This window comes from Gadus chalcogrammus, chromosome 16 (genome assembly GCF_026213295.1).
Source record: "Gadus chalcogrammus isolate NIFS_2021 chromosome 16, NIFS_Gcha_1.0, whole genome shotgun sequence".
Lineage (NCBI taxonomy): Eukaryota > Metazoa > Chordata > Actinopteri > Gadiformes > Gadidae > Gadus > Gadus chalcogrammus.
In genome coordinates this window covers 17774677-17796541 of record NC_079427.1, presented here as the reverse complement: position 1 = coordinate 17796541, position 21865 = coordinate 17774677, and the positions used below count along the sequence as shown (strand labels likewise).

The 21865-nt window shown below is 44.3% G+C and overlaps 1 protein-coding gene across 2 annotated transcripts in view; it reads left to right on the top strand.

The window, feature by feature from the left end:
- Nucleotides 1-21865, top strand: part of si (sucrase-isomaltase (alpha-glucosidase)) — a 67376-nt gene that overhangs the window by 23384 nt on the left and 22127 nt on the right. For both annotated transcript variants that reach the window (XM_056611095.1, XM_056611096.1), the window contains 13 exons: nucleotides 1246-1417; nucleotides 3210-3326; nucleotides 5872-6026; nucleotides 6547-6631; nucleotides 9781-9837; nucleotides 12211-12335; nucleotides 12769-12857; nucleotides 13948-13997; nucleotides 15729-15902; nucleotides 17472-17627; nucleotides 18324-18530; nucleotides 18816-18970; nucleotides 20005-20173. In XM_056611095.1, the coding sequence (XP_056467070.1) occupies nucleotides 1246-1417; nucleotides 3210-3326; nucleotides 5872-6026; nucleotides 6547-6631; nucleotides 9781-9837; nucleotides 12211-12335; nucleotides 12769-12857; nucleotides 13948-13997; nucleotides 15729-15902; nucleotides 17472-17627; nucleotides 18324-18530; nucleotides 18816-18970; nucleotides 20005-20173 (1711 nt within the window). The remainder of the gene's footprint in view (nucleotides 1-1245; nucleotides 1418-3209; nucleotides 3327-5871; nucleotides 6027-6546; nucleotides 6632-9780; nucleotides 9838-12210; nucleotides 12336-12768; nucleotides 12858-13947; nucleotides 13998-15728; nucleotides 15903-17471; nucleotides 17628-18323; nucleotides 18531-18815; nucleotides 18971-20004; nucleotides 20174-21865) is intronic.

The window sequence follows — 21865 nt, the reverse complement described above, 5'->3', positions numbered from 1 at the left end:
AGGATAATGCTATTTCACAGCATGGCACCATAGAGCTGACCCTTGTGATCGGGAGTTGACCTTGAGCGCCCAACCATCCCATAATGATAGTGAGGCCCAGTTGAGGATGTCGAAATGAACCTGGAGGCTGAAATGAACACTAATCACACCATCAAAACAGACGCTCCCGGCAACATTTGCTGTGAGGCTTGCCCCAGATGGAGCATATTGCCTGTCAAATGAAAGCAGCATAGACACAAAGGCACCCACAAACACACACACACACACACACTCTCAAACACACACACACACACACACACACACACACACACACACACACACACACACACACACACACACACACACACACACACACACACACACACACACACACACACACACACACACACACACACACACAAGCCCTGCAGAGCATGAGTCACAAGCCCTGTGAAGTAAAAATGTGCTTACTACCTCTTTCTGCTTTAACGCTAGCTCATCTTTTGAAGCTATCTCTCTCTCCTCCTGGCATGCCTCTCTTTTCCCTCCGTCGACTAATTAAAATGTGTTATTGGCAGGAGACACATTTTGTAAACATCATCAGGGCTTTCTATTGTCCTCAAAATCAATGGCGCTTCGATCCCTTCATCAAATAGAAAAATAAAAAAGGCGCTTCACCTAGATCTGGGTTTGTACCTGTCAGATCTGTTTGTCTTTCTCTCTCTCTCACTCTCCTTCTCTCGTGTTCACTCTCTCTCTCGCTCTCTCTCACCCACACACACTCTTTCTTTGTCTCTCATTCCTTTGATCCTCTCTATCTCTCTCCCTTGCACTCTCTCTCTCTGTGTTTCACACACAGCCTATTCCTTTCTCCCTCTCTTGTCTCGCTCTTTATCCCTCTTTCGCTGATACTCTCTATTTCTCCCTTTCTCTCCCCTTTTTCTCTCTTCCTCTATCTTTGATACTCTATATCTCTCCTTTCTCTCTCTGCCTCTCTTCCACACTCTCCCCCCCTGTCTTTCCCTATCCCTCTGTCTCTCGCTATTCCTCGTTTCCTCTCTACCTTCTCACTGATACACAGGCCTATTTCAGCTTTACATTTTTTCCATTTTCATGATCAACCTCTCTTCGTCTCTTCGTCTCTTCCTATCTTCCTCTCTCTCTCCCAATCTCTCTCACATGCAGTTGATTGGTATTTGATTCTCATTAAAATGTCCTCCTCCCTCTCTCTCACTCCTACTCTTTTCTTTTCACCCGGCCCCACAGAGCTCTGGAGCGCGTCTTCGGTGAAAACCGGACCCTGATGCTGACCCGCTCCTCCTTCCCGGGCGTGGGGAAGTATTCGGGTCACTGGCTTGGGGACAACGCGGCCAACTGGAACGACATAAAATGGGCCATCCCGGGCATGCTGGAGTTTGGCCTGTTTGGGGTTCCCTACGTAAGTATCAGTACGGACTCAGAGAGTACAGACTGTTACTATTACATGACACTATTGGTGCCATGCAATAAGAATTGCTATTTATACAACAATGGTTTGGAATGATAGTGCTTTATCCTTCGCTGAACGTGTGGCAAGTCTATTGTGTTTGGAAGTTGGTATTTTGTTATTGGCAGTTATACTAGCAGTAGAAGTAACAGTAGTTGTAACCCAAGCAGAATACCAACTAGGACAGGTCATCCCAGGCCTTTCCCAATAAACCTTAACCATTATGTAATACCTTATGAGAAAACGCTGTGTGAATGTCCAGACTATATTCATATTAGAAGCGTGTTTCCTGTGCTTGCTCGGCTCAGGGACTAATATAAGCTAATTGAAAAGATAAAGGAATTAGAAGGAATTTATCTAAAGTATCATCTTTAACACCTCATCTTGAGATAACATGCAATGTGTCCGTCCTACAGATATGAAATCCATTTTAGATTGGTATGATAATACAAGGTGTAAATATTCATATTTACACGTTGACATCTAAAAGTGCAGGAAACATCTTTGTGCACAAGATTAGTTGAGAAACATGGATACACAGAAAGGATGGGTTTGTTCACCCTCAGGGAAATGGCTCTGTACATTGAATGCATACAGCAGTTAGAGCGCAACTGGGGGTAGGTGTTAATCATATCCACTATACACACAAATACAGCTACACACACACACACACACACACACACACACACACACACACACACACACACACACACACACACACACACACACACACACACACACACACACACACACACACACACACACACACACACACACAAAGGGAAACGCACATACATTAATTCCAGCTGTTCTCACTGGGTGATTTTGTATATGCCAACCTTTATCCTGGTGGGTCTGTGTCAAATTCCTCCAATTATCTAGAACGTGCACACACACAATCCACGCAGGCACAAACACACAGACACACACACAATTACACGCAGGCACACACACACACACGCACACACACACACACACACACACACACACACACACACATAAACACACACACACACACACACACACACACACACACACACACACACACACACACACACACACACACACACACACACACACACACACACACACACACACAAACTAATGCACACACACAGGCGCACACACGTACAATATAATCCACACAGGAGAGCAAAGGAAATAGGGTTTCGATCAATTCCCTCCCATTGAGAGTGTTGTTAAATATGTCTGTCAGTAAACAATAACGAGCCGACTCTCTCTGGCCACCAAGTGAAGCTTCTTTCTTAGGCTCCATTGTTCCATTATTGAAAGAAAGAACACTGTCCATATATACCCCTAATAAAGCTAGACTGAATTGAACTGAAAAGAGGAACAGCGTCTGCCAAAAGATCCATTATGTCAATTTGACTTTCCTAAATCATTTGCGGTGACACAAGACATGCCTCTGTTATTTTTGATTGGCTATCTTTGTTATTCTTCCTCTTCTTCTTCAAAAAAAAACCCATACCAAAGACAAGAAACAACCATTGCAACAACAACACAGCAAAAAGCATCACTATACTGCAGGTTCTGGGTAAATGTCAACGCAGCATCCATCTCCAATCCCCATGTGTCCCTCTGTGTGTCCGACCGTGTGTGTATGGTGTGTCTGCCGGATGCATGTGTGTGCATGTGTGTGTGTGTGTGTGTGCGCGCGTGTGTGTGCGCGCCAAACTAAATCATATTTGTGTGTGTTTTTCTCATGCTGTTGTTTTTCCTATAGATCGGCGCTGACATATGCGGCTTCTTCGACAACACCACCGAGGATCTGTGCCGTCGCTGGATGCAAGTCGGGGCCTTCTACCCTTTTAGCCGCAACCACAACGCTCAGGGCTACAAGGTCAGGATCCCCCCCCCCAGCCCTGTACACCACAATATAACCAGCACATCTACACACATCACATGCACAGGAGTGGCACTTCGACCACAACAACAACAACAACCACACACTGCAGGGTCTGTTGCTCGCATCTGTCCGACCAGGGACCGAGAATATAATCAACAAACAAGGAACGCACAAATGTACCTGCCAGGGTTTCTCGCCAAAGGGCCGTCACACATGCTGACACGTTTTGCAGGGAAAGTCATCGCAGCGTCTCGCTATCAGAGTCGGAGGTTGGGAATAGAAAAACAGCTACACGAAAGCCTGTTATTATTGTCAAATAGCTAGTGAGACAGTATGTGTAATTCAGGTTGAATTTCTGGATCACAATAGCTTTTTTCTGGGATATGGCAGCCAACAGAAAACCTGAGGCTTTTACGTAGTGATTTCTGAAACAAAAGGCCAGGTCTCAATGGGTCCCTCCAATGTCCATAACAGAATCACTGTTGTGGAAAGTTTCATTGGTTATTTCATTACAGCAAAAAGCATTAGTGAGTTTGATATTCGTCTTGACTACAGAACTGTGTTAAACGTCATATTGAACTAATGTTTTTGGGGTCATCGATCACATTATTTTAGTTTTGCCTCTACTTAATCTATGTAGTTTAGAGTTTTTTAGTTTTTACCTTACCTTGAAGGTCTTGCTTTTGTTCTATGCTTAGCTCTGGTTGTCATGACAAACTTGGAGATGGAAATCTGTTGTGGAGCACTGAGCAGTGTGAAAATGGACGCTTGCACCATTATCAACGCATGACATTTCCCTGCTTCAAAAATAGCATAGTGTGTCAGAGACAAAGCGTGTGGAAGAGAGAGAGAGACAGAGAAAGACAGAGAGAGAGAGAGAGAGAGAGAGAGAGAGAGAGAGAGAGAGAGAGAGAGAGAGAGAGAGAGAGAGAGAGAGAGACACAGAGGGAGGGAGGGAGGGAGGGAGAGAAAGAGAGAGATAGAAAGAGAGAGAGAGAAAGAGAGAGAGAGAGAGAGAGATAGACAAAGGGAGGGGGTGATAATACTCTGCTTCTATTAGCTTGAGGACAGGGACAGGGAGATGATGATGATGAATCTGAAGTACGATTTCCAGTAAATGAGACAGCTAATGTGTGACCTTTGCTTTGCCCTAATCACTACTCTCATCAGAAGGCCAGAGAGGCCATATTCCAAACACACACACACACACACACACACACACACACACACACACACACACACACACACACACACACACACACACACACACACACACACACACACACACACACACACACACACACACACACACACACACACACACACAAACACACACACACACACACACGAACATAGGCGTCGAGGGCGTAAATGATTAGCAAGATGAGCAAGGTCTTTTTTCAGTTTATCACCGGCACAAACGTCTTGTTTTGCTCTGTGCAAAACAACATTGCTGCTCTTCCTAAAAAGATCTGTTTGAAATCTGTTGTTTTTGGTCTTAAAGTTATAATGATGTAACAATAATGATAAAAGTAATGATAATGACAATGGATCTAAGGAATAATGCTAACTTAAAACTACTATTTTACTTCCTTCAATGTGCTTATCTATAATCATAATCGCTATCTTATGTATCATATCAATAGTTATAAATCATTTTGTAATGATAACATCTATCTAGCGTCATTGATAATGACGCCCCTAAGATTTTCCTCCCCAACTACCTGAGATTAATTAGTGTAATTACTGTGTCTTGAAACCATTTTGAAAATATGATGTGGAATAATATGCACACACAAAATACAGACATTCAGTTACATATCAATTAAGACAGCACTTTTCCTTTAAATTGCATTACTTTACATTACAAAGTTATATTTATTCAATAATTCAATATGTACATTTCCATTCACCTCTCAAATTGAGAGGTTTCTATTGCTCCATGCCTTCATTGCTACATAGAATGATGAAACCATCTTTAATGTTTCTTTTAATATGTCCTTTATTTATTTTGTCATACTTGCCATTCAAGACCAAAGAGCTATTGAAGTGCTGTTTTAAATGCCTGCCCTGCCTCTCTCTTTATTTGCCCTGTGATCTTTTCATTCCTTTTTTTCTCTCGTTATGCATCACCTTTTACACCCCCCCACCCCCTTTTGTCTGCCAATCACCACCCTTTTAAACTCGCTCACTACGGGTGCACCACCCTGCCATCCGTCTATCATTTATTCTACATCAACCCACTATTCCATTTTCCATTGCTCTCTTTGCCTCATCACCATAATCTTCCCTCTTGCATATTCCATCCCTCTCTATAAACTGTACCTTGCGTCGTTCTTCTTCATTCCCTCGTCCCCCTCTCTCCAATCTTTCTCCCTCCCTCTTAAACCAACTCGGTAATGAGTTTACTTTCCTTCCTTGTTATTTAAATTTTTCAATTTTTTCCATCCCTCCATTAAGTCAATCCATCCATCCATCCCTCCCTCCCTCTCACTCTCTCTCTCTCCCCGACCCCCTACCCCTCTCTCTCCGGCTCTAGCCTCAGGATCCAGCTGTGTTTGGGGCCAACTCGACACTGGTGCAGAGCTCCAAACACTACCTGACCATCCGCTACACCCTGCTGCCCTACCTGTACACGCTGTTCTACAAGGCCCACACCACGGGGGAGACCGTCGTCAGGCCCCTCATGCACGAGTCCGTCGCACACACACACGCACACACACACACACACACATACACACACACACACACACACACACACACACACACACACACACACACACACACACACACACACACACACACACACACACACACACACACACACACACACACACACACACACACGCACACATGTTATTTGCATAATATATTGTTGAATATTGGAGCAACTACAATGAGGACAGACACATGTATGACGTGCACAATATCTGTAGTGGTGAGCAAAACAAAATGGTGTATTCATGAATATAGGGTGTATTTGCTGTTGTTGACGCCCTTGATGACCAGCTAGTCTTCCTCTGGTCCAAGAAGAAATTACACACGACACACTCAGTAATTATACAAACATCAAGCAGCCAATCAATTAGTCTTGTAGTCATCGGTAGTCGTGCCAACAAGGGTTTATGTCGGTTTATCATTGTTGTGCCATGTCAGATTTCTAATGGTGGATGCATGTGATATGGAGAGACCCCTTCTCTACCGTGCTTTGCAGGTTCTATTCTGATAGCGCCAGCTGGACAGTGGACCGGCAGTTCCTTTGGGGAAAACATCTGCTCATCACACCTGTGTTGGACCCGGTATGACTACACACACATATGCATAAAATCCTTCACACACACAGATATTCACCCACACACACACACACACACACACACACGCACGCACGCCTGCACTCACACACATTCGGTCTCAAATCTGCAAGCAATTGGGACTTATTGCGAATGCTTCTACACGCTGTGCGCAAACACAAACTTACTGACCTCCATAGGGAGAGGCAGGCACGCCCCCCGCCAACACCCTGAGTTCTCCTCTCTTTCATATCCCCCCGCTTTCTCTGAGCTCTAATGAGAGCTGTGACCTCATTACTGACAGATTAGAACTGTAGATGGAAGGGTGTGTGTGAGTGTGCGTATGTGTGTGAGCCTGCCTGTGTGTGTGTGTGTTAGCCTGTGTGTGTGTGTGTGTGTGTGTGTGTGTGTGTGTGTGTGTGTGTGTGTGTGTGTGTGTGTGTGTGTGTGTGTGTGTGTGTGGTGTGCGTGTGTGTGCAAGCGTGCAGATTGTGGTCATGTCAAAGTGGCCTGATTAATAAGCAATTTAGCATGGCCTCTCACGAATAACAGAATAGTGGAGAGCGGCTTGTGTTCAAAGTGGGTTCCGCAATGTGACGAGAAGTGGCCTGGCTGACTGTGAAAACAGCCCGACATTAGCGTGTTTGCTGCAATTAGCAGCGATATAAACCACATAGACATTTCTCTGTGTAGTTTTTCAACACGTGCCATTCGAGGGCCCTCAGCCAAACTGCACCTTGAGCCGCTCTGCGACAATTGGTCCAACAACACCAGTCCCATGTAGTCTGTGAGTTGACGTGGGTGCTCAGAGTACACTCTCTCCCCCTTCACCTCCCACCCTAAAACCGACACTTTCCCAGTGAAATACAACAAAAGAAAGTGCTGGATGTTGAGTGAGTTACCTATCTCAAATAAGACTTAACCTCTGAAAAGTAAGCACTTAAAGACCACTACTGAAATGCTCCGCCAACTGACTACCTACTGGCTCAATCCTCACTCTTAAATCATTCCTTAGCAACATCTCTCTGATCAGACTCCAGCCTTTCACACCGATCCCTCTGATATGCTTGCAATATCTCTCTCTCTCTTCCTCCCTCTCTCTCTCTCTCTCCCTCATACACCCACCCACACACACACACACACACACACACACACACACACACACACACACACACACACACACACACACACACACACACACACACACACACACACACACACACACACACACACACACACACACACAGTGTCTCAATCTGTTTGGATCTCTCTTGTCATCCCCTCCGGCCTTCCTGCAAACGGCCTTTCCCCCCCTCTGCACAACTTATCATGCCCTTTTATTTTTTCTACTGATCTTATCGCCTCATCAAACGCTCCTGCAGCTCATCTGCATTCTCCTAATCAGCTGCACTCGGCTCAACCTTGTGATCTCATCCCATTTCATCTCTCCTCCACTCCCTCACTCACTCCCTGCCACTCTAACACTATGTGTACACATATCCGTCCTCTCCTCTGTTTTCCTCCTACCCTTCTCTCGCTCCTCTTTCCAGTCTTTCCGGTCCTTCATCTCTCCTCTCGTTCCTTTCCTTGCTCTCGCTTTCTCTGCTTCCCTCTTCTCTCCTTCCTCGTCGTTCCCATCTTCGCTTACCTTCCTTCCTCATAATCTCTATGTCGCAGTCCTCTCTTGCTCTTTCTCCCCCAGCACTCTCCCTCTTTATCTCCTCCCCTTGCACCCTCATCCCCCTCCTTTTTATCTCACCTCTCTAGCCATCTCTATCCTCCCCCTTTAACGTGCCATGAGAGGCCGTACGTGCTTGATGCGATCACAGCCACCGCCGTTTACACTTGTTATCCCCATCCGATCAGCCTTCACCTCCCCGGCTCTCAGCGCTCTAAACGGGGACACAGGCCCCGCCGTCGCCCCCGTCCCGCTCAATCACCGTTAGCACCAGCGCCTGCTCCTCACTCCTCCCAGTCCCTCGCCGTTCATCAGTGAGAGTGAGTGATGGCCGGTGGGAGGGAACCAGACGCCAGCAAAAGAAATAGAATGGACGTTAAGGGGTGCATTCATTAACCTATGCTACCGTTAACCCACCAAAGGGGGTACACGCAGCAGTTGTGACAGCCAATCATCTACCTGGAGCAGGGAATGACTGACAGGCGAAGGAACGGTCCCAGCAGTGGATGAACTTTGAAAGTGATGCGGTCGGTCGCATGGTCGGCCACCCTTTTTTTGTACTTTAGTCTCTGTCTTTAATCCTTTTTTTGGTCTCCTGTCAACTTTTATTTAGCTATTTATTGACCATTTTTCCTCCCTGTTCACAATGACTGCATGTGGGAAATGAAATTGGACACGTTACCGGAATGAATTGATGGAGAACAGAGACGCAGACAGATAGCGAGGCGGCTGTAGGAGTTTCTAGAAAGATCGAAGGCAGACAATGGCGCCATGGGCACCTTTGATGGACTGCCACAGTGTACACAGATGACATATGTCACTGTGTACTGTTTTTGTAGTTCACTTCATGTCCTCTCCCTCTCTCTCTCTCTCTCTCTCTCTCTCTCTCTCTCTCTCTCTCTCTCTCTCTCTCTCTCTCTCTCTCTCTCTCCATCTCTCTCTTTCTCTCTCTCTCTCTCTCTCTCTCTCTCTCTCTCTCTCTCTCTCTCTCTCTCTCTCTCTGATCTTCCATTGTGTTCACCTCTCCCCCGATGTCCCATACTGTCAACTCGCTTTCAAGGTCTGCCACCCATAGCTAGCTGGGTTCAGTTTTTTTTCATGGCAAAGACATGGCATCACTTTTCAACACGTTTTAATAGGTTATATTTTTAACTACCTTTACGGACAGTTTATTTAGTCATTAATTAAAAATATTTGTTCTATTACAAAGTAATCCTCATTTGATCATCACATGCATCAGTCTTTGTGTACTTAATATTTTGCCCATATTGTGGTGACTATTTTTAGTAGTGTTAAGCCTGTCTTCATTCCACAGACTTTACAAGTCACTATATAACATCTCAAAACACAATTAAATACTGAAACCTTTTTTTTTTTTCTTGTCCTCTATTAATGGATAAATAACACAATAACTGTAATCACTGCAATAGCTGGTTTGGGAACTCATAGTGAATGACCTTTTGCTTCCTGGGTTGTGCAGTGGACGGATACGGTGAGAGCCTACATCCCAGACGCCTTGTGGTACGACTACGACACGGTGAGTTTGGATAAGGATCAATATCCCTTTCATTTATCCACACGCCGTCGTTCACAACATTGTCTCTCACTGATGCTCCTGAAACAGACTTTTCTACATCACAATGATTATTTTTCATTGAAATTTATTTTATTCATTTAAAGTATAGGTTTCAGTACTTACATGCCCATAAATCATCTTATTTTTGCAACATGTGAGGAGCATATAGCAAAAATCACTACTTTAACATCTAATGTAGCCAAGACCAATTGGAAAAAAACTATAAGACATTGCACACGCAAACATTCGCCCAAACACACACACATACACACACACCCTCTTTCTAACAGGCTAACACGGGGAACATGTATCACACGAATCGCCGCCGCTGCTGTGGGCGTCATTGTCTGAGACAGAGAGACTCGGAGTTAAGATAAGACGGAGTGAGAGGAAGGACAAAGAGGGAGTGAACGAGGGGACGGGGACAAAGAAGGAGAAGAAGAGAGGAGGGGAACTATCTGAGGGAGATAAAAGAGGTGTTGAGCTCCTGCGGGACCCTACATGGTGGTGGAGGGGAGGGGAGGGGGGGGGGGGGGGCAGCGGCGCCGGCTGTTGTTGCGAAAGCGGCCACTGATCTGATGAGTGATTAGATTGGCTGTCTTGCCACGGGCCTTCGTCCCCGGTTGGTCCCCCTGTGATTATCTTCTTTTTTTTTGCCTTTTTCGTTGGATGGGGAGGAAGAGTCCTTGGCTGTTGGGAATATGTTGCTGGGGACGGGCCGGAAGAAGGTTTGTTAGTTGGAAAGAAAGGAGACAGGAGAAAACAAGTCAGGAAGGGAAACAGCCCGGGCGCTGCTCTGTGCGTGTTTCATTGTTGTTCTACTGGTAGAAAGCAGGGAAAGGGGGCGTGTGATAAATGGCTAGGAGTTGGTGAGAGAGAAAGATACAATAGGGAGGATCTGGGAGAAAATGGGGGATGGATGAAAACACACATGAAGGGGTGGAGTGGGGGGGCGACTAGAGGATGAGGAATGGAGAGGAGAGGAGTGGAAAGGAGAGGAATGGAGAGGAGAGAGGGATGGGGAGAGGAGAGAAGAGGGGAGGAGAGAAGAGGAGTGGAGAGGAGAGGGGAGGAGGGGAGAGGTGAGGAGGGAAGAGGAAAAGAGGGGAGAGGAGGATGGGGAGAGGAGAGGAGGACCTCCTTAAAGCTCACAATGAGGTGGAGATAAGATCTGAAATTGCTTATAGACGCTCCAGTAACTCAGGCCCACACACCCTTATACTGTACCACGCCGCACACACACACACACACACACACACACACACACACACACACACACACACACACACACACACACACACACACACACACACACACACACACACACACACACACACACACACACACACACACACACATATACAAGCACACAAACTGCCTCACATGCACAAGCATGCATACACTCACACACATGCACACACAAAATTAGAATGGAAAGAGAAAAGGATGAAAATGGAATTAGAGCACTACTAGAGAGAATAGAGAAGAGACAGAATGATGGAGGGAAGGAAAGGCAAGAGTGTATGGAAAAACAGATAGAGGGAAGAGAGCAAGTTTTAAATTGTCTTAGGCCAGCATGAGGATTGAGTCCTCCGGGGTTTAGAAATGAACTGTGCTCCTTCTAGGCTCTTATAGATATGCAAGTAAAGGGAAGGGAGACAGGAGAAAAGTGAAATCTGTGTGTTCGTCTTAGTTTCTCTCTATGTCCCTCTCCCAAAAGGACACACAAGACATTGTTGATCCATTCTGTTCTACAGTATAAATAACTGGGTATTAGAGAAGGGGTAGTATGACACTTGACGCTGTCTGTGATTCCATGATTCCACACTGAAGTAACCAGATCAATCCATTCGATTTTCTTTGTCTTTTTTGGGGGGTTTATAACTCACAATGTTAAATGTGATTGAAGTCTATCCTGCACAATGACCACTGAACCCAAGGATACAAGACCTCCTAAGACTTATAACTCCTATTTATACACTTCCCTATATACATATTACTACTACAACCTACACTGACAAACTACTTCTGCTTCTACTATTTCAATACAACTACTAATAAGATAAATAATAATCAACAAATCCTCATGAAAATACCAATTAATTGATGTAATTTTTGTAGTACAAATGTTACAAATTATTTTTAAATGGGATTTTTCCTATTCGTCCACTATTTCACCCATAATAGCGTTACGATGTTCTTTATCGAGGGGAATCAACTCCTAGTTTCTATCCATCAGCGTACATCTCACAGTAGAGACACATTTAAAGTCTCTGGCTCCAGGCCAGACATTTTAGGGGAAATAAATAACCTTTTTATGTTCTGTCTAATCAGTGGGACCTAGTGAAAGCCAGGAAACAGCATTTTGACATGTATCTACCAGCGGACAAGCTTGGGTTACACATCAGAGGAGGGGCTATACTTCCAACCCAGACACCTGCTGTCACCACCACATACAGGTATAGAAACACACACATCCCCATTCACACACACACACACACACACACACACACACACACACACACACACACACACACACACACACACACACACACACACACACACACACACACACACACACACACACACACACAAACATATGCACGCACGCACACACACACACACACACACACACACACACACACACACACACACACACACACACACACACACACACACACACACACACACACATAATACACACACACACACACAATCACACACAAAAAACACAAACACAGAGACAGACATTCATTGATAAATCATTTCAGCGCATACCAAATAAAAACGTATGTATGCGAACATTGTCTGTGTGTGTGCGCCCATTTATGTATTCATCCGCCGGCATGTATCTGGATGTAACAAGCTATTCTTCTGTGTGCGTTCCTCTAGTCGGCGTAACCCCATGGGTTTGATTGTAGCTCTTGACGACAACCAGCGCGCAGCAGGGGAGCTATTCTGGGATGATGGAGACTCCAGAGGTATCGCTTTCTTTTACTGTGATTCGTTTATCTGTGTGTGTGTCTCTACGTGTGCATGTGTGCATGTGTTTGTGTGTGTGTGTGTGTGTGAGTTTGTGTGCACTCCGTTTACACCTCTTATTACAGGCATCGTTTATGAGCGTTGAATTGAAGCGCTTATCTCACAGAGTGCAGACAGCATCACTTGAAGGGGCCGCAGTGTTTTTAAACACCGGTGGTCTGCGGGTATCTATTAACCGGAGGGGTCTGGTCACATCAATGCCGGACTAATGTCACAGACACTGTGTGTCTTTGAATTGTGTTTCTATTGCCTGAACATGGGAGTTGGAGGAGTGGAGAGGGAAGGAAGTAAAGCAGGAAGAAAGCAAGGAGATATAGAATGAAGGAAGGAAGGAAGGAAGGAAGGAAGGAAGGAAGGAAGGAAGGAAGGAAGGAAGGAAGGAAGGAAGGAAGGAAGGAAGGAAGGAAGGAAGGAAGGAAGGAAGGAAGGAAGGGAGGGAGGGAGGGAGGGAGGGAGGGAGAGAGAAATGAAATAAGTATGTAAGGGAGGGAGGAAGAAAAGGATGAGGGAAGTAAAGATGGAAGAAAGACAGGAAATATAGAATGAAAGAAGGTAGGGAGGTTAAAAGGAGAGAAGGAAGGAAATAAGTTAGGGAGGAAGGAAGTAAAGAAGGTAGAAAATAAGTGAAAGACAAAGGAAGTTAAGAAAGAAGATAGGAATAGGGATGGAGGAAGAAAGTAAACAAGAAAATATATAAATAAGGGAGGCAGGAAGTAAGGAAGGAAGGAAGGTCGGAAAAAGGAACGAAGGAGAAACAACATAAACAAATAAATGCACCCAGGGAATCAATAAGATACACAGAAAGGAGGGAAGAGAATAAAGGACGAATGCATGAAGGAAGAAAACAAGGTAGGTAGAAATGGAGCTAGGGAGAGAGGGAGGAAGGAGGGACTTGGGGAAAAGGTTAAAGAACTTGGAAAGGAGAAAAACATGACGCAAGGTGGGAGGGAATAAGGAAGGGGCATGGAAAAGGAATAAAGAAACAGAAAAGCGTGACAAAGTCTTTAATGTCATGCTCTTCTGTTGCAGCAACCGTTGAAAATGGGAACCACATCCACTACAACTTCTCTGTTCATGATGTGAGTTGTATTTTGTTCAACCTACACACTTTCATCGCAGCTTTCAGATCCATCCCACACATTGCTTGTGAACTTGAATCAAGAGTCTTGGACCACAAGACTATATAGACACCAATCTAGCAACAACATTCCCTCTTACACCAAGAAAGATTGATCCATGTAAAAAGCAATGCAGGGTCACGCGCTGTGTTCCTGCTTCATATAAACCTGTGAAATCCCTTCCAAGCTTGTGATGCTTTCCTTTTAGTTTGGTTTTGCTGCAAACGTTGACTTGTTTTCTCTTGTTTTTGGTATTTTGGTCTTACCGATTCAAATGTGTTTAGAACACTGTGACACTGTATAGAGAATACTAGAGACCTTTGCCTCAGGTTCATAAGGATGACCCTTTAGTGCATATGTTGATATTCATTATAGTGAGATGATGATGATGATGATGATGATGATGATGATGATGATGATGATGATGATGATGATGATGATGATGATGATGATGATGATGATGATGATGATGATGGTAAGGATGAGGATAATGAATTTGATGCTGAAGATGCTGATAAGGCAGTTGATGAAGAGGATCATAGTGACACAAAATGTTTTAGATGATTGTGAATGTAATAATAATAATAATTATTATTATTACTATATTATTATTATAGATATCATTATTTGTTTATCAAATATTGCTATTGTCAATATCAATGTCATTGCCATTACTTATGAGAAAGAGATATAGTGAGCTGCTCCTCATTGATTGTTTCAGTAAAAGGTTTCAGCACTATGCAATATAGCATATCAAGCTTATGATCAAATAGCTGAAAGGTAATTCCCCAGAATCATTTTGATCCATCTTTGCAGAGGAAATCAATTTCTTTGAGGTTGTATTGCCTTTTAATTCCAATGACAAAACGTTCTCATCCATCCATCAAGAAATGTGAGCTTGTCGTCAAGAAACTAAAGGACACATCTAGAAGCCAATACTTCAATTTCAATAATATATTTTCGTAAGTATCCTCTAGGCCTACTATTTATAGCCTCATTTTGTTTTGATTTCCGGCCTCACTGTTTTCGCTGGCAATCCCCTGAGCACAGTTCTACTTGGTTACCGACAGGTAAAGTTCTTCTTACCTCCGTAAGACGTACTTTGAAAGTCCATCGCAAATCCCGATGAGTATCTTAAAGGCACCCAGTGCAACTTTCGAGGCTTAAAAATAAACATTCAATTTCTAGTCTTTTTTACACGTAGTAAGTTTCAATAACTCCATACCATTACATAACGACATTCAAGCAGCAAAGATGAGACGTCGTTGTGTGGTGAGAACTGATAGAAAATCGATAACAACAACAATGCCGCCATTTTCTTTATTTTTTGTAACCTACAATAAATAAAGCAGGCTTCCAGTCAATGGAAAAATGGCTTCTCCCCACCGGCGATTGTTGTTGTTTACGATTTTCTATCAGTTCTCACCACACAACGACGTCTCAACTTTGCTCCTTGAATGTCGATATGTAATGGTATGGAGTTATTGAAACTTACTACGTGTAAAAAAGACTAGAAATTGAATGTTTATTTTTCATTGAATGTTTACATAAAGTTGCACTGGGTGCCTTTAACATGAGCTATCGTCTCTTTGAAGTCGAATAACCGATCTTCACCTAAAAAACAATAGCATTAACGCAAGCCTCACGCTCTGGATAAACCGCTTGATGAGACGTGGTGTCGTCCCGCTGCAGGGAGTTCTGACCATGCAGGTGACCCATGCCGGCTACAAGGACCTGGGTGGCCTGGTGTTCGGGGAAATCAAGGTCCTGGGTGTGCCACAGCCCCCGCCGCTGGTGACGGTTACCCACGGGAACACCATCACCATTCTCAATGAAAACCAGATCCGCTACGACGCCGTCAAGAAGGTGAGCGCTGCACGCAGACGCCACAGCGTTGTGCCTGCTTAATCTCCCAAACAGGGGGGGATTAGGCAAGCACCCAAAAGCACGCTGGCAATCATAGCAAAAGTTCTTGATTTGGTGATTGAATTAATGAAGAAAAGGCAAGAAAATAAATACATTTAAAAAGATACATATGCATCTGTTAATATCTTAAGATTCAGATTAAATTATATATTTACATATATAAATATTGTTATTTTCCCACAGCATTGTGTAAATACCAGTGATTGGTCAATCACTGGACACACCTCTGCCTTGACACAGTTCTGAATCAATACATTTATAGATTCGACAAACTAATATATAAACATTGTTGGTTACTGCGGCATATGCTTAATATGAAAATAGAAAATAAGAAAATAATAACTATAATTCGATAACGACACCCAATCATTTGTTTCTTACATGTATTGACTTACATTTTGTTACGTAACCTTTTGTATTTTTATATAGCTATAAATATATCTATATAGATAAATATATGTCACGTTATGCAGTCATGATGAATCTGACATTGGTGGGGACTGTAAGCTGATCCCATTTGTTTCAATAAGATATCCATGATGCTGTACTTCTCAAGGTTAACCTAAGTTTCAGAAATAGCAGTGTGTCTGTGTGTGTGTGTGTGTGTGTGTGTGTGTGTGTGTGTGTGTGTGTGTGTGTGTGTGTGTGTGTGTATGTGTTTGTCTGTGTGTTGGCGAGACACAGAGAGACAGGCAGAGATAGCGGTGGATAACTTAAATTAAGAGCTTGACCTTACAGCGTTTCCTGGGCATTATGAATATCCGGCAATAAGGTGTCAGAACTGCTGTCAATTGTGTTTGTGCAAGTCGTGCAGGTTTGTTCAAGTGTGCACTTTTGTGTTTCTGCCATTGTGTTGGGGTGTGTGTGTGGGGGGGGTGTGTGTGGGTGCGTATGAATGTCTTCGTGGTTGTCTGTGTTTGTGAATGGTTGTATCTGCCCTTCAAGGTCTGTATGGTCCACCGCTCATGTAAGCACTTGTCAATGACTCATAGCAGTAATCATTTCCTGTAGGGGGGCGAGGAGGAGGGTGGTGTTTGTTAAACCCTTGTCCTAGCAACACATCCATCATCCTCGACGTGTCCTGCTCTCCAGCCTGGAGAAAAAATTGTCATGGTCACGTCTGCGATGCTGGCATGTTACAACAGCTGCACCGTGACATGTTTTGCAACACGTTCAGCGGCCAAACGGGACTGTCAGGCTGTTCTGTCTGGCTTTACATGCGGCGGGGGGGAGCATGTGTTCTACACTTTAATGCATAGAACTCACCTTAGTGCGTCCCGTCCCCGATGCTCTCTGTGATAATCTCATGTCTCTTTCCTTGGTCTACCGCGTGTGTTGTTGGTTTGTATGTTGTATTCACCACGTTCATGGCTCCACAATCTCTCTCCTGGTAATAAGTAGGATAGTCGGTACGTTTACATTAGTATCAGTACAAGTATTGCATTTTATTATATTGTACTGTACTATATTGTATACGATTTGTTAATTTGTGCTTTGCAAACGCGCCAGGTGCTGGTGGTGAGCGGCCTGGAGCTGATTGTGGGTGAGTCGTACCTGGTGGCGTGGCAAAGGGGGGGGGCTGAGTACCAGAGGTTTGACTGCTACCCACAGAAGGGCCAAGTGGCCACTGAGGACAGCTGCAAGGCTAGAGGCTGCCTCTGGGAGGTAGGGGACACAGCAGAATACACACACACCCATACACACACACACACACACACACACACACACACACACACACACACACACACACACACACACACACACACACACACGCACACACGCACACACACACACACACACACACACACACACACACACACACACACACACACACACACACACACACACACACACACACATACACACACACACAAACACAGTTCAGCTAATTCTTCAACCCAACATAGACCCACACAACATTAATCTGTCCACCCATCCATTCGTCCACCTGATCAACAAGCAATTCATCCCGCCATCCGTCCTTCCATCCAACCAGTAAATCCCATTGCAGCACGTAACACATTTACATTGAGGGGTGGCATGCGGCTCAGGAGAGCGAGTTAGCTGGAAACCGTGAGATTGCTAGTTCGATCCCCAGCTCCTCCTAGCTGAGTGTCGAGGTGTCCCTGGGCAAGACACCTAACGCCAAACTGCTCCCGACGAGCTTGCCTTGCATGATTGACACTGCCATCGTAAGTGAATGTGTACATGAAAGGGTGAACGTTTCAGCCATCTGCACTTTGGGTGGCCACTGGTTAGAAAAGCGCTATATAAATGGAGTCTATTTACCATTTACAAAAGATGACTAATTATTTTGAGAATGAATGCTCCCTAAACGCTGTCTTTCCCCGTTCCTTTTAGCCTACCACCCGTTCAGGCGCTCCATGGTGTTTCTATCCTGAGGACTACGGCTACGGCGCTAATATAATTAACGAGGCGGACTCGGGAATGACCGTTGACATCACAAGAAACGGGAAGTATGGGAGCAGTGGACTCCCAGGCTCCCCGGACATTGACCAACTCCGCGTGGAGGTCCGCTATCACAGCGAACACATGCTGCAATTCAAGGTGTGTGTTGTTGTATATGGACACCACGTATGTGTGTGGCGTGGTGTCCATCTTTCATCAGGTGATCTTCATGCAAAAGCCGCACTTTGTGCTTGTTTTATCTTCGGGTTCCTGCAGCTGGGAACACACAAGTAGAAATATAAACCAAATCATATCTAGGTTCCTTGCAGACACCAATCTTTATATGTACTTTACTATGTCACAGACATACGCACAACAAACCAACTACGACTTGGGGCCATTATATCTATCCTTGGTGTCTCTATGATGTGTGGTCTGTGATAGATCTGGGATCCGTCCAACAAGCGCTACGAGGTCCCGGTTCCTCTCTCCGTCCCCGCCACTCCAGAGACAAGCGAGGCCAAGAGGCTGTACAAGGTCGTCATCACCAACAGGCCCTTTGGGATCAAGGTGATCCGAAAGAGCACGGAAACCACCATGTGAGTACTGCAGCAGATGTGGGTTTTACTACGTCCATGGGGAGAGATGGATTTTTTTTAGAGGGCTTTGGTAGGCATGGATTATGTTTGAGCTCGGAGGAGGAAGTGGCGGCAGGTTGGACTGGCGGAAGGGAATTTTTTTGTGCTGAAAATCAAGTGCAACATCTCATTTCACAGTTGCTGCTTGTATTGTGGGTTGCTATAATGGACCTGGGCGGTCACGTGGTCTCGCTGAGACCCTGGAGTTCTCGGAAGCCTTTTGACAGGAAAACATTCACGATGAAGGGGGGTTCCAAAAAGGGTTGGATTTATTAGTTGTGCTCACTCAGCCGGTCGCATATTTGAAGATGGCATAGTTCCTAGGAGTCCATTGTCAGCAACTAAGGTAAAACATTTACATGTAAGGGTGTTCACAGTGAAACAATACAATAATATCTGCCATTATCGACTATTATGAACCTATGTGATATGGTTATGGTCCTTCATAGATGGGGTTTAACCAAACTCCCTGGGTCTGTAATGTATGCATGAAATAAACTCATTCTAGGTGACAACGTCACAAATGTGATCTAACGTCACAAATGTAACAATTGAAAAATGTGTTTTCATATTTCTCATGGTCCGGACAGCACATGCTAAGTGGTCAGTGAGGTCTGCTTTTGTTCTGCTCTGAAGCACCACTTACAGTTGTTTGCTTCATGTGTGTATGTTTTGGTTATAATAGTTGTATTCCCTGCAGATATGGTTGAATGAGTAAGATGCTTTTGCTTCTTGCAGTCTTATTGCACTCTGCTTTTGACCATTTGCAGTCAAGCAAATATCTTTAGACCTATCTCTCTCTCCCTCTCTCTCCCTCTCTCTCCCTCTCTCTCTCTCTCTCTCTCTCTCTCTCTCTCTCTCTCTCTCTCTCTCTCTCTCTCTCTCTCTCTCCTCCCCCTCCCCCTCTCTCTCTCTCTCTCTCTCTCTCTCTCTCTCTCTCTCTCTCTCTCTCTCTCTCTCTCTCTCTCCTTCTCTCTCTCTCTCTCCATGCTCAGTTGGGACTCGGCCGTGCCGGGCTTCACCTTCTCAGACATGTTCATCCAGGTCTCCACGCGTTTGTCCTCGGAGTACGTGTACGGCTTCGGCGAGACGGAGCATCAGACTTACAGACACAACCTCAACTACCACACCTGGGGCATGTTCGCCAAGGACCAGCCGCCTGGCGTGAGTGCTCAAACGCACGCACACGCACACACACACAAACACACGAACATGTTTGATTCTTGAACATCGCAATTTTAAACGATACAATGCACTGAATCGCAAAAGGTGACAGTAATTCACAAAAAATATTATTTGTTATTTCATGGGCTAGTCCTCAAGTAATGTATCATTAGCAATGTTTAGCTCCCTTTAAAGGACACTTTCACAGGTTTCAAAAATATATGATATGTGTATCTAACTATGATAGAATGGAGTGGAGGGTGGGCATTAGCCCAAGGTTCAGCATAGTCAAGTGACTAAGGTGCTCTTCCCCCAACCAGAAGGCACTGGGTGTGATCTCCCATGCCCAAAGCCTACATATAGGCATCCATGAGGAGGCTGCATAACTGTAGGATGAAAAAACAGAATCCTTGGTTAAACAATTTTCTTGCAGGTGCATGGGATTACCTTATAAATAATATAGTCTCATAAAGCAAAATAGGGAAATCAAATCGTTACTTATATTGACGTAACAGCATTCCCTTAACAAGGCACTATTATAGGACTGCTTTGCAAAGTTATAAAACAGATGATAAAATTAAGTTAAATGATGTAGTGTGGTGTGTAGAGAACATGCTGAAAAACTGCTTTGCCATTTACAATAGCTTTTGATGCCTTTGTCTAAGCCCAGCTGTGATCCCTTAGGTAGCAATAGAGACAACTTTTCTCATACACAGTTATGAAACCCCTTAGTGTTATTGTGCAAAAGTATCTGACGATGGTCCAACATATCGAGGTCAAACGTTTTTTGGTTGGGTTTGTTCACCTTTTCTTTGTGTCATACAACAGAGATTAATAGGATGTTTTGTTTTTTTTCGAGTGAATGTATGAATAATTTACTGAACTTTACACTCCAGGATGGGGATAGTGCAGAAACTATGTGATGGTACAGTAACTTATAATATCTTTACAACATCGACTACCTCGCAAAATACATCTTAACATGCATGTAAAATATGCATTTAGAATTCCATCTCATCCCATTTCAGTCCATTAGTTCTACTTAAACTCCAAAAGAGTGAGACACAATACACATAGAATTGACCCTCATGATATCAATGTTTCTCAAATGATTAACTGCGCACTGTTAACGGCGACAGTGGCTGTGGCAGACCCTCCGCGACTCGGTCAAAGGCCATTTCACTGTCTGCGCCGTGGACGACGCAAATAAGGATTTTGGAGCGTCATGATTTTTTCCTTTTGGAGTCAGGAGAATACGGCGTTGACGTCTTCTTGCTCGTGTCAGCATTACCAGGTTTTAATTGCCGAGCCGTCAGAGAAACCTCCACAGGGTTCGGAGTGGGTAAAAGACCTTCGGAGAGATGAAGAGGAGATTGATAGGGTGGAGGGGTTATTAAGGAGATGGCCAAATATAAAGCTAAAGTGTGGACTAAGTGAACAGCTAGATGACTACAGAGCAGATATGTAACATTCTACGATACTACTAAGACTTTTTGCCAATGAAAAAGAGAGGGAAGATAAAAAGAAGAAGAAATAGCATGTGTGTGCATGTATATTGGTGTTTGTGTATTTGTATGTTGATGGTGTGTGTGTTTGTATGTTGTTGGTGTCTGTGTGTGTTTGTGTGTTTCTATGTCCATGGTGTTTGTGTGTCTTTGCACAAGGCAAGGAGCACATAACGCATGAGTGACA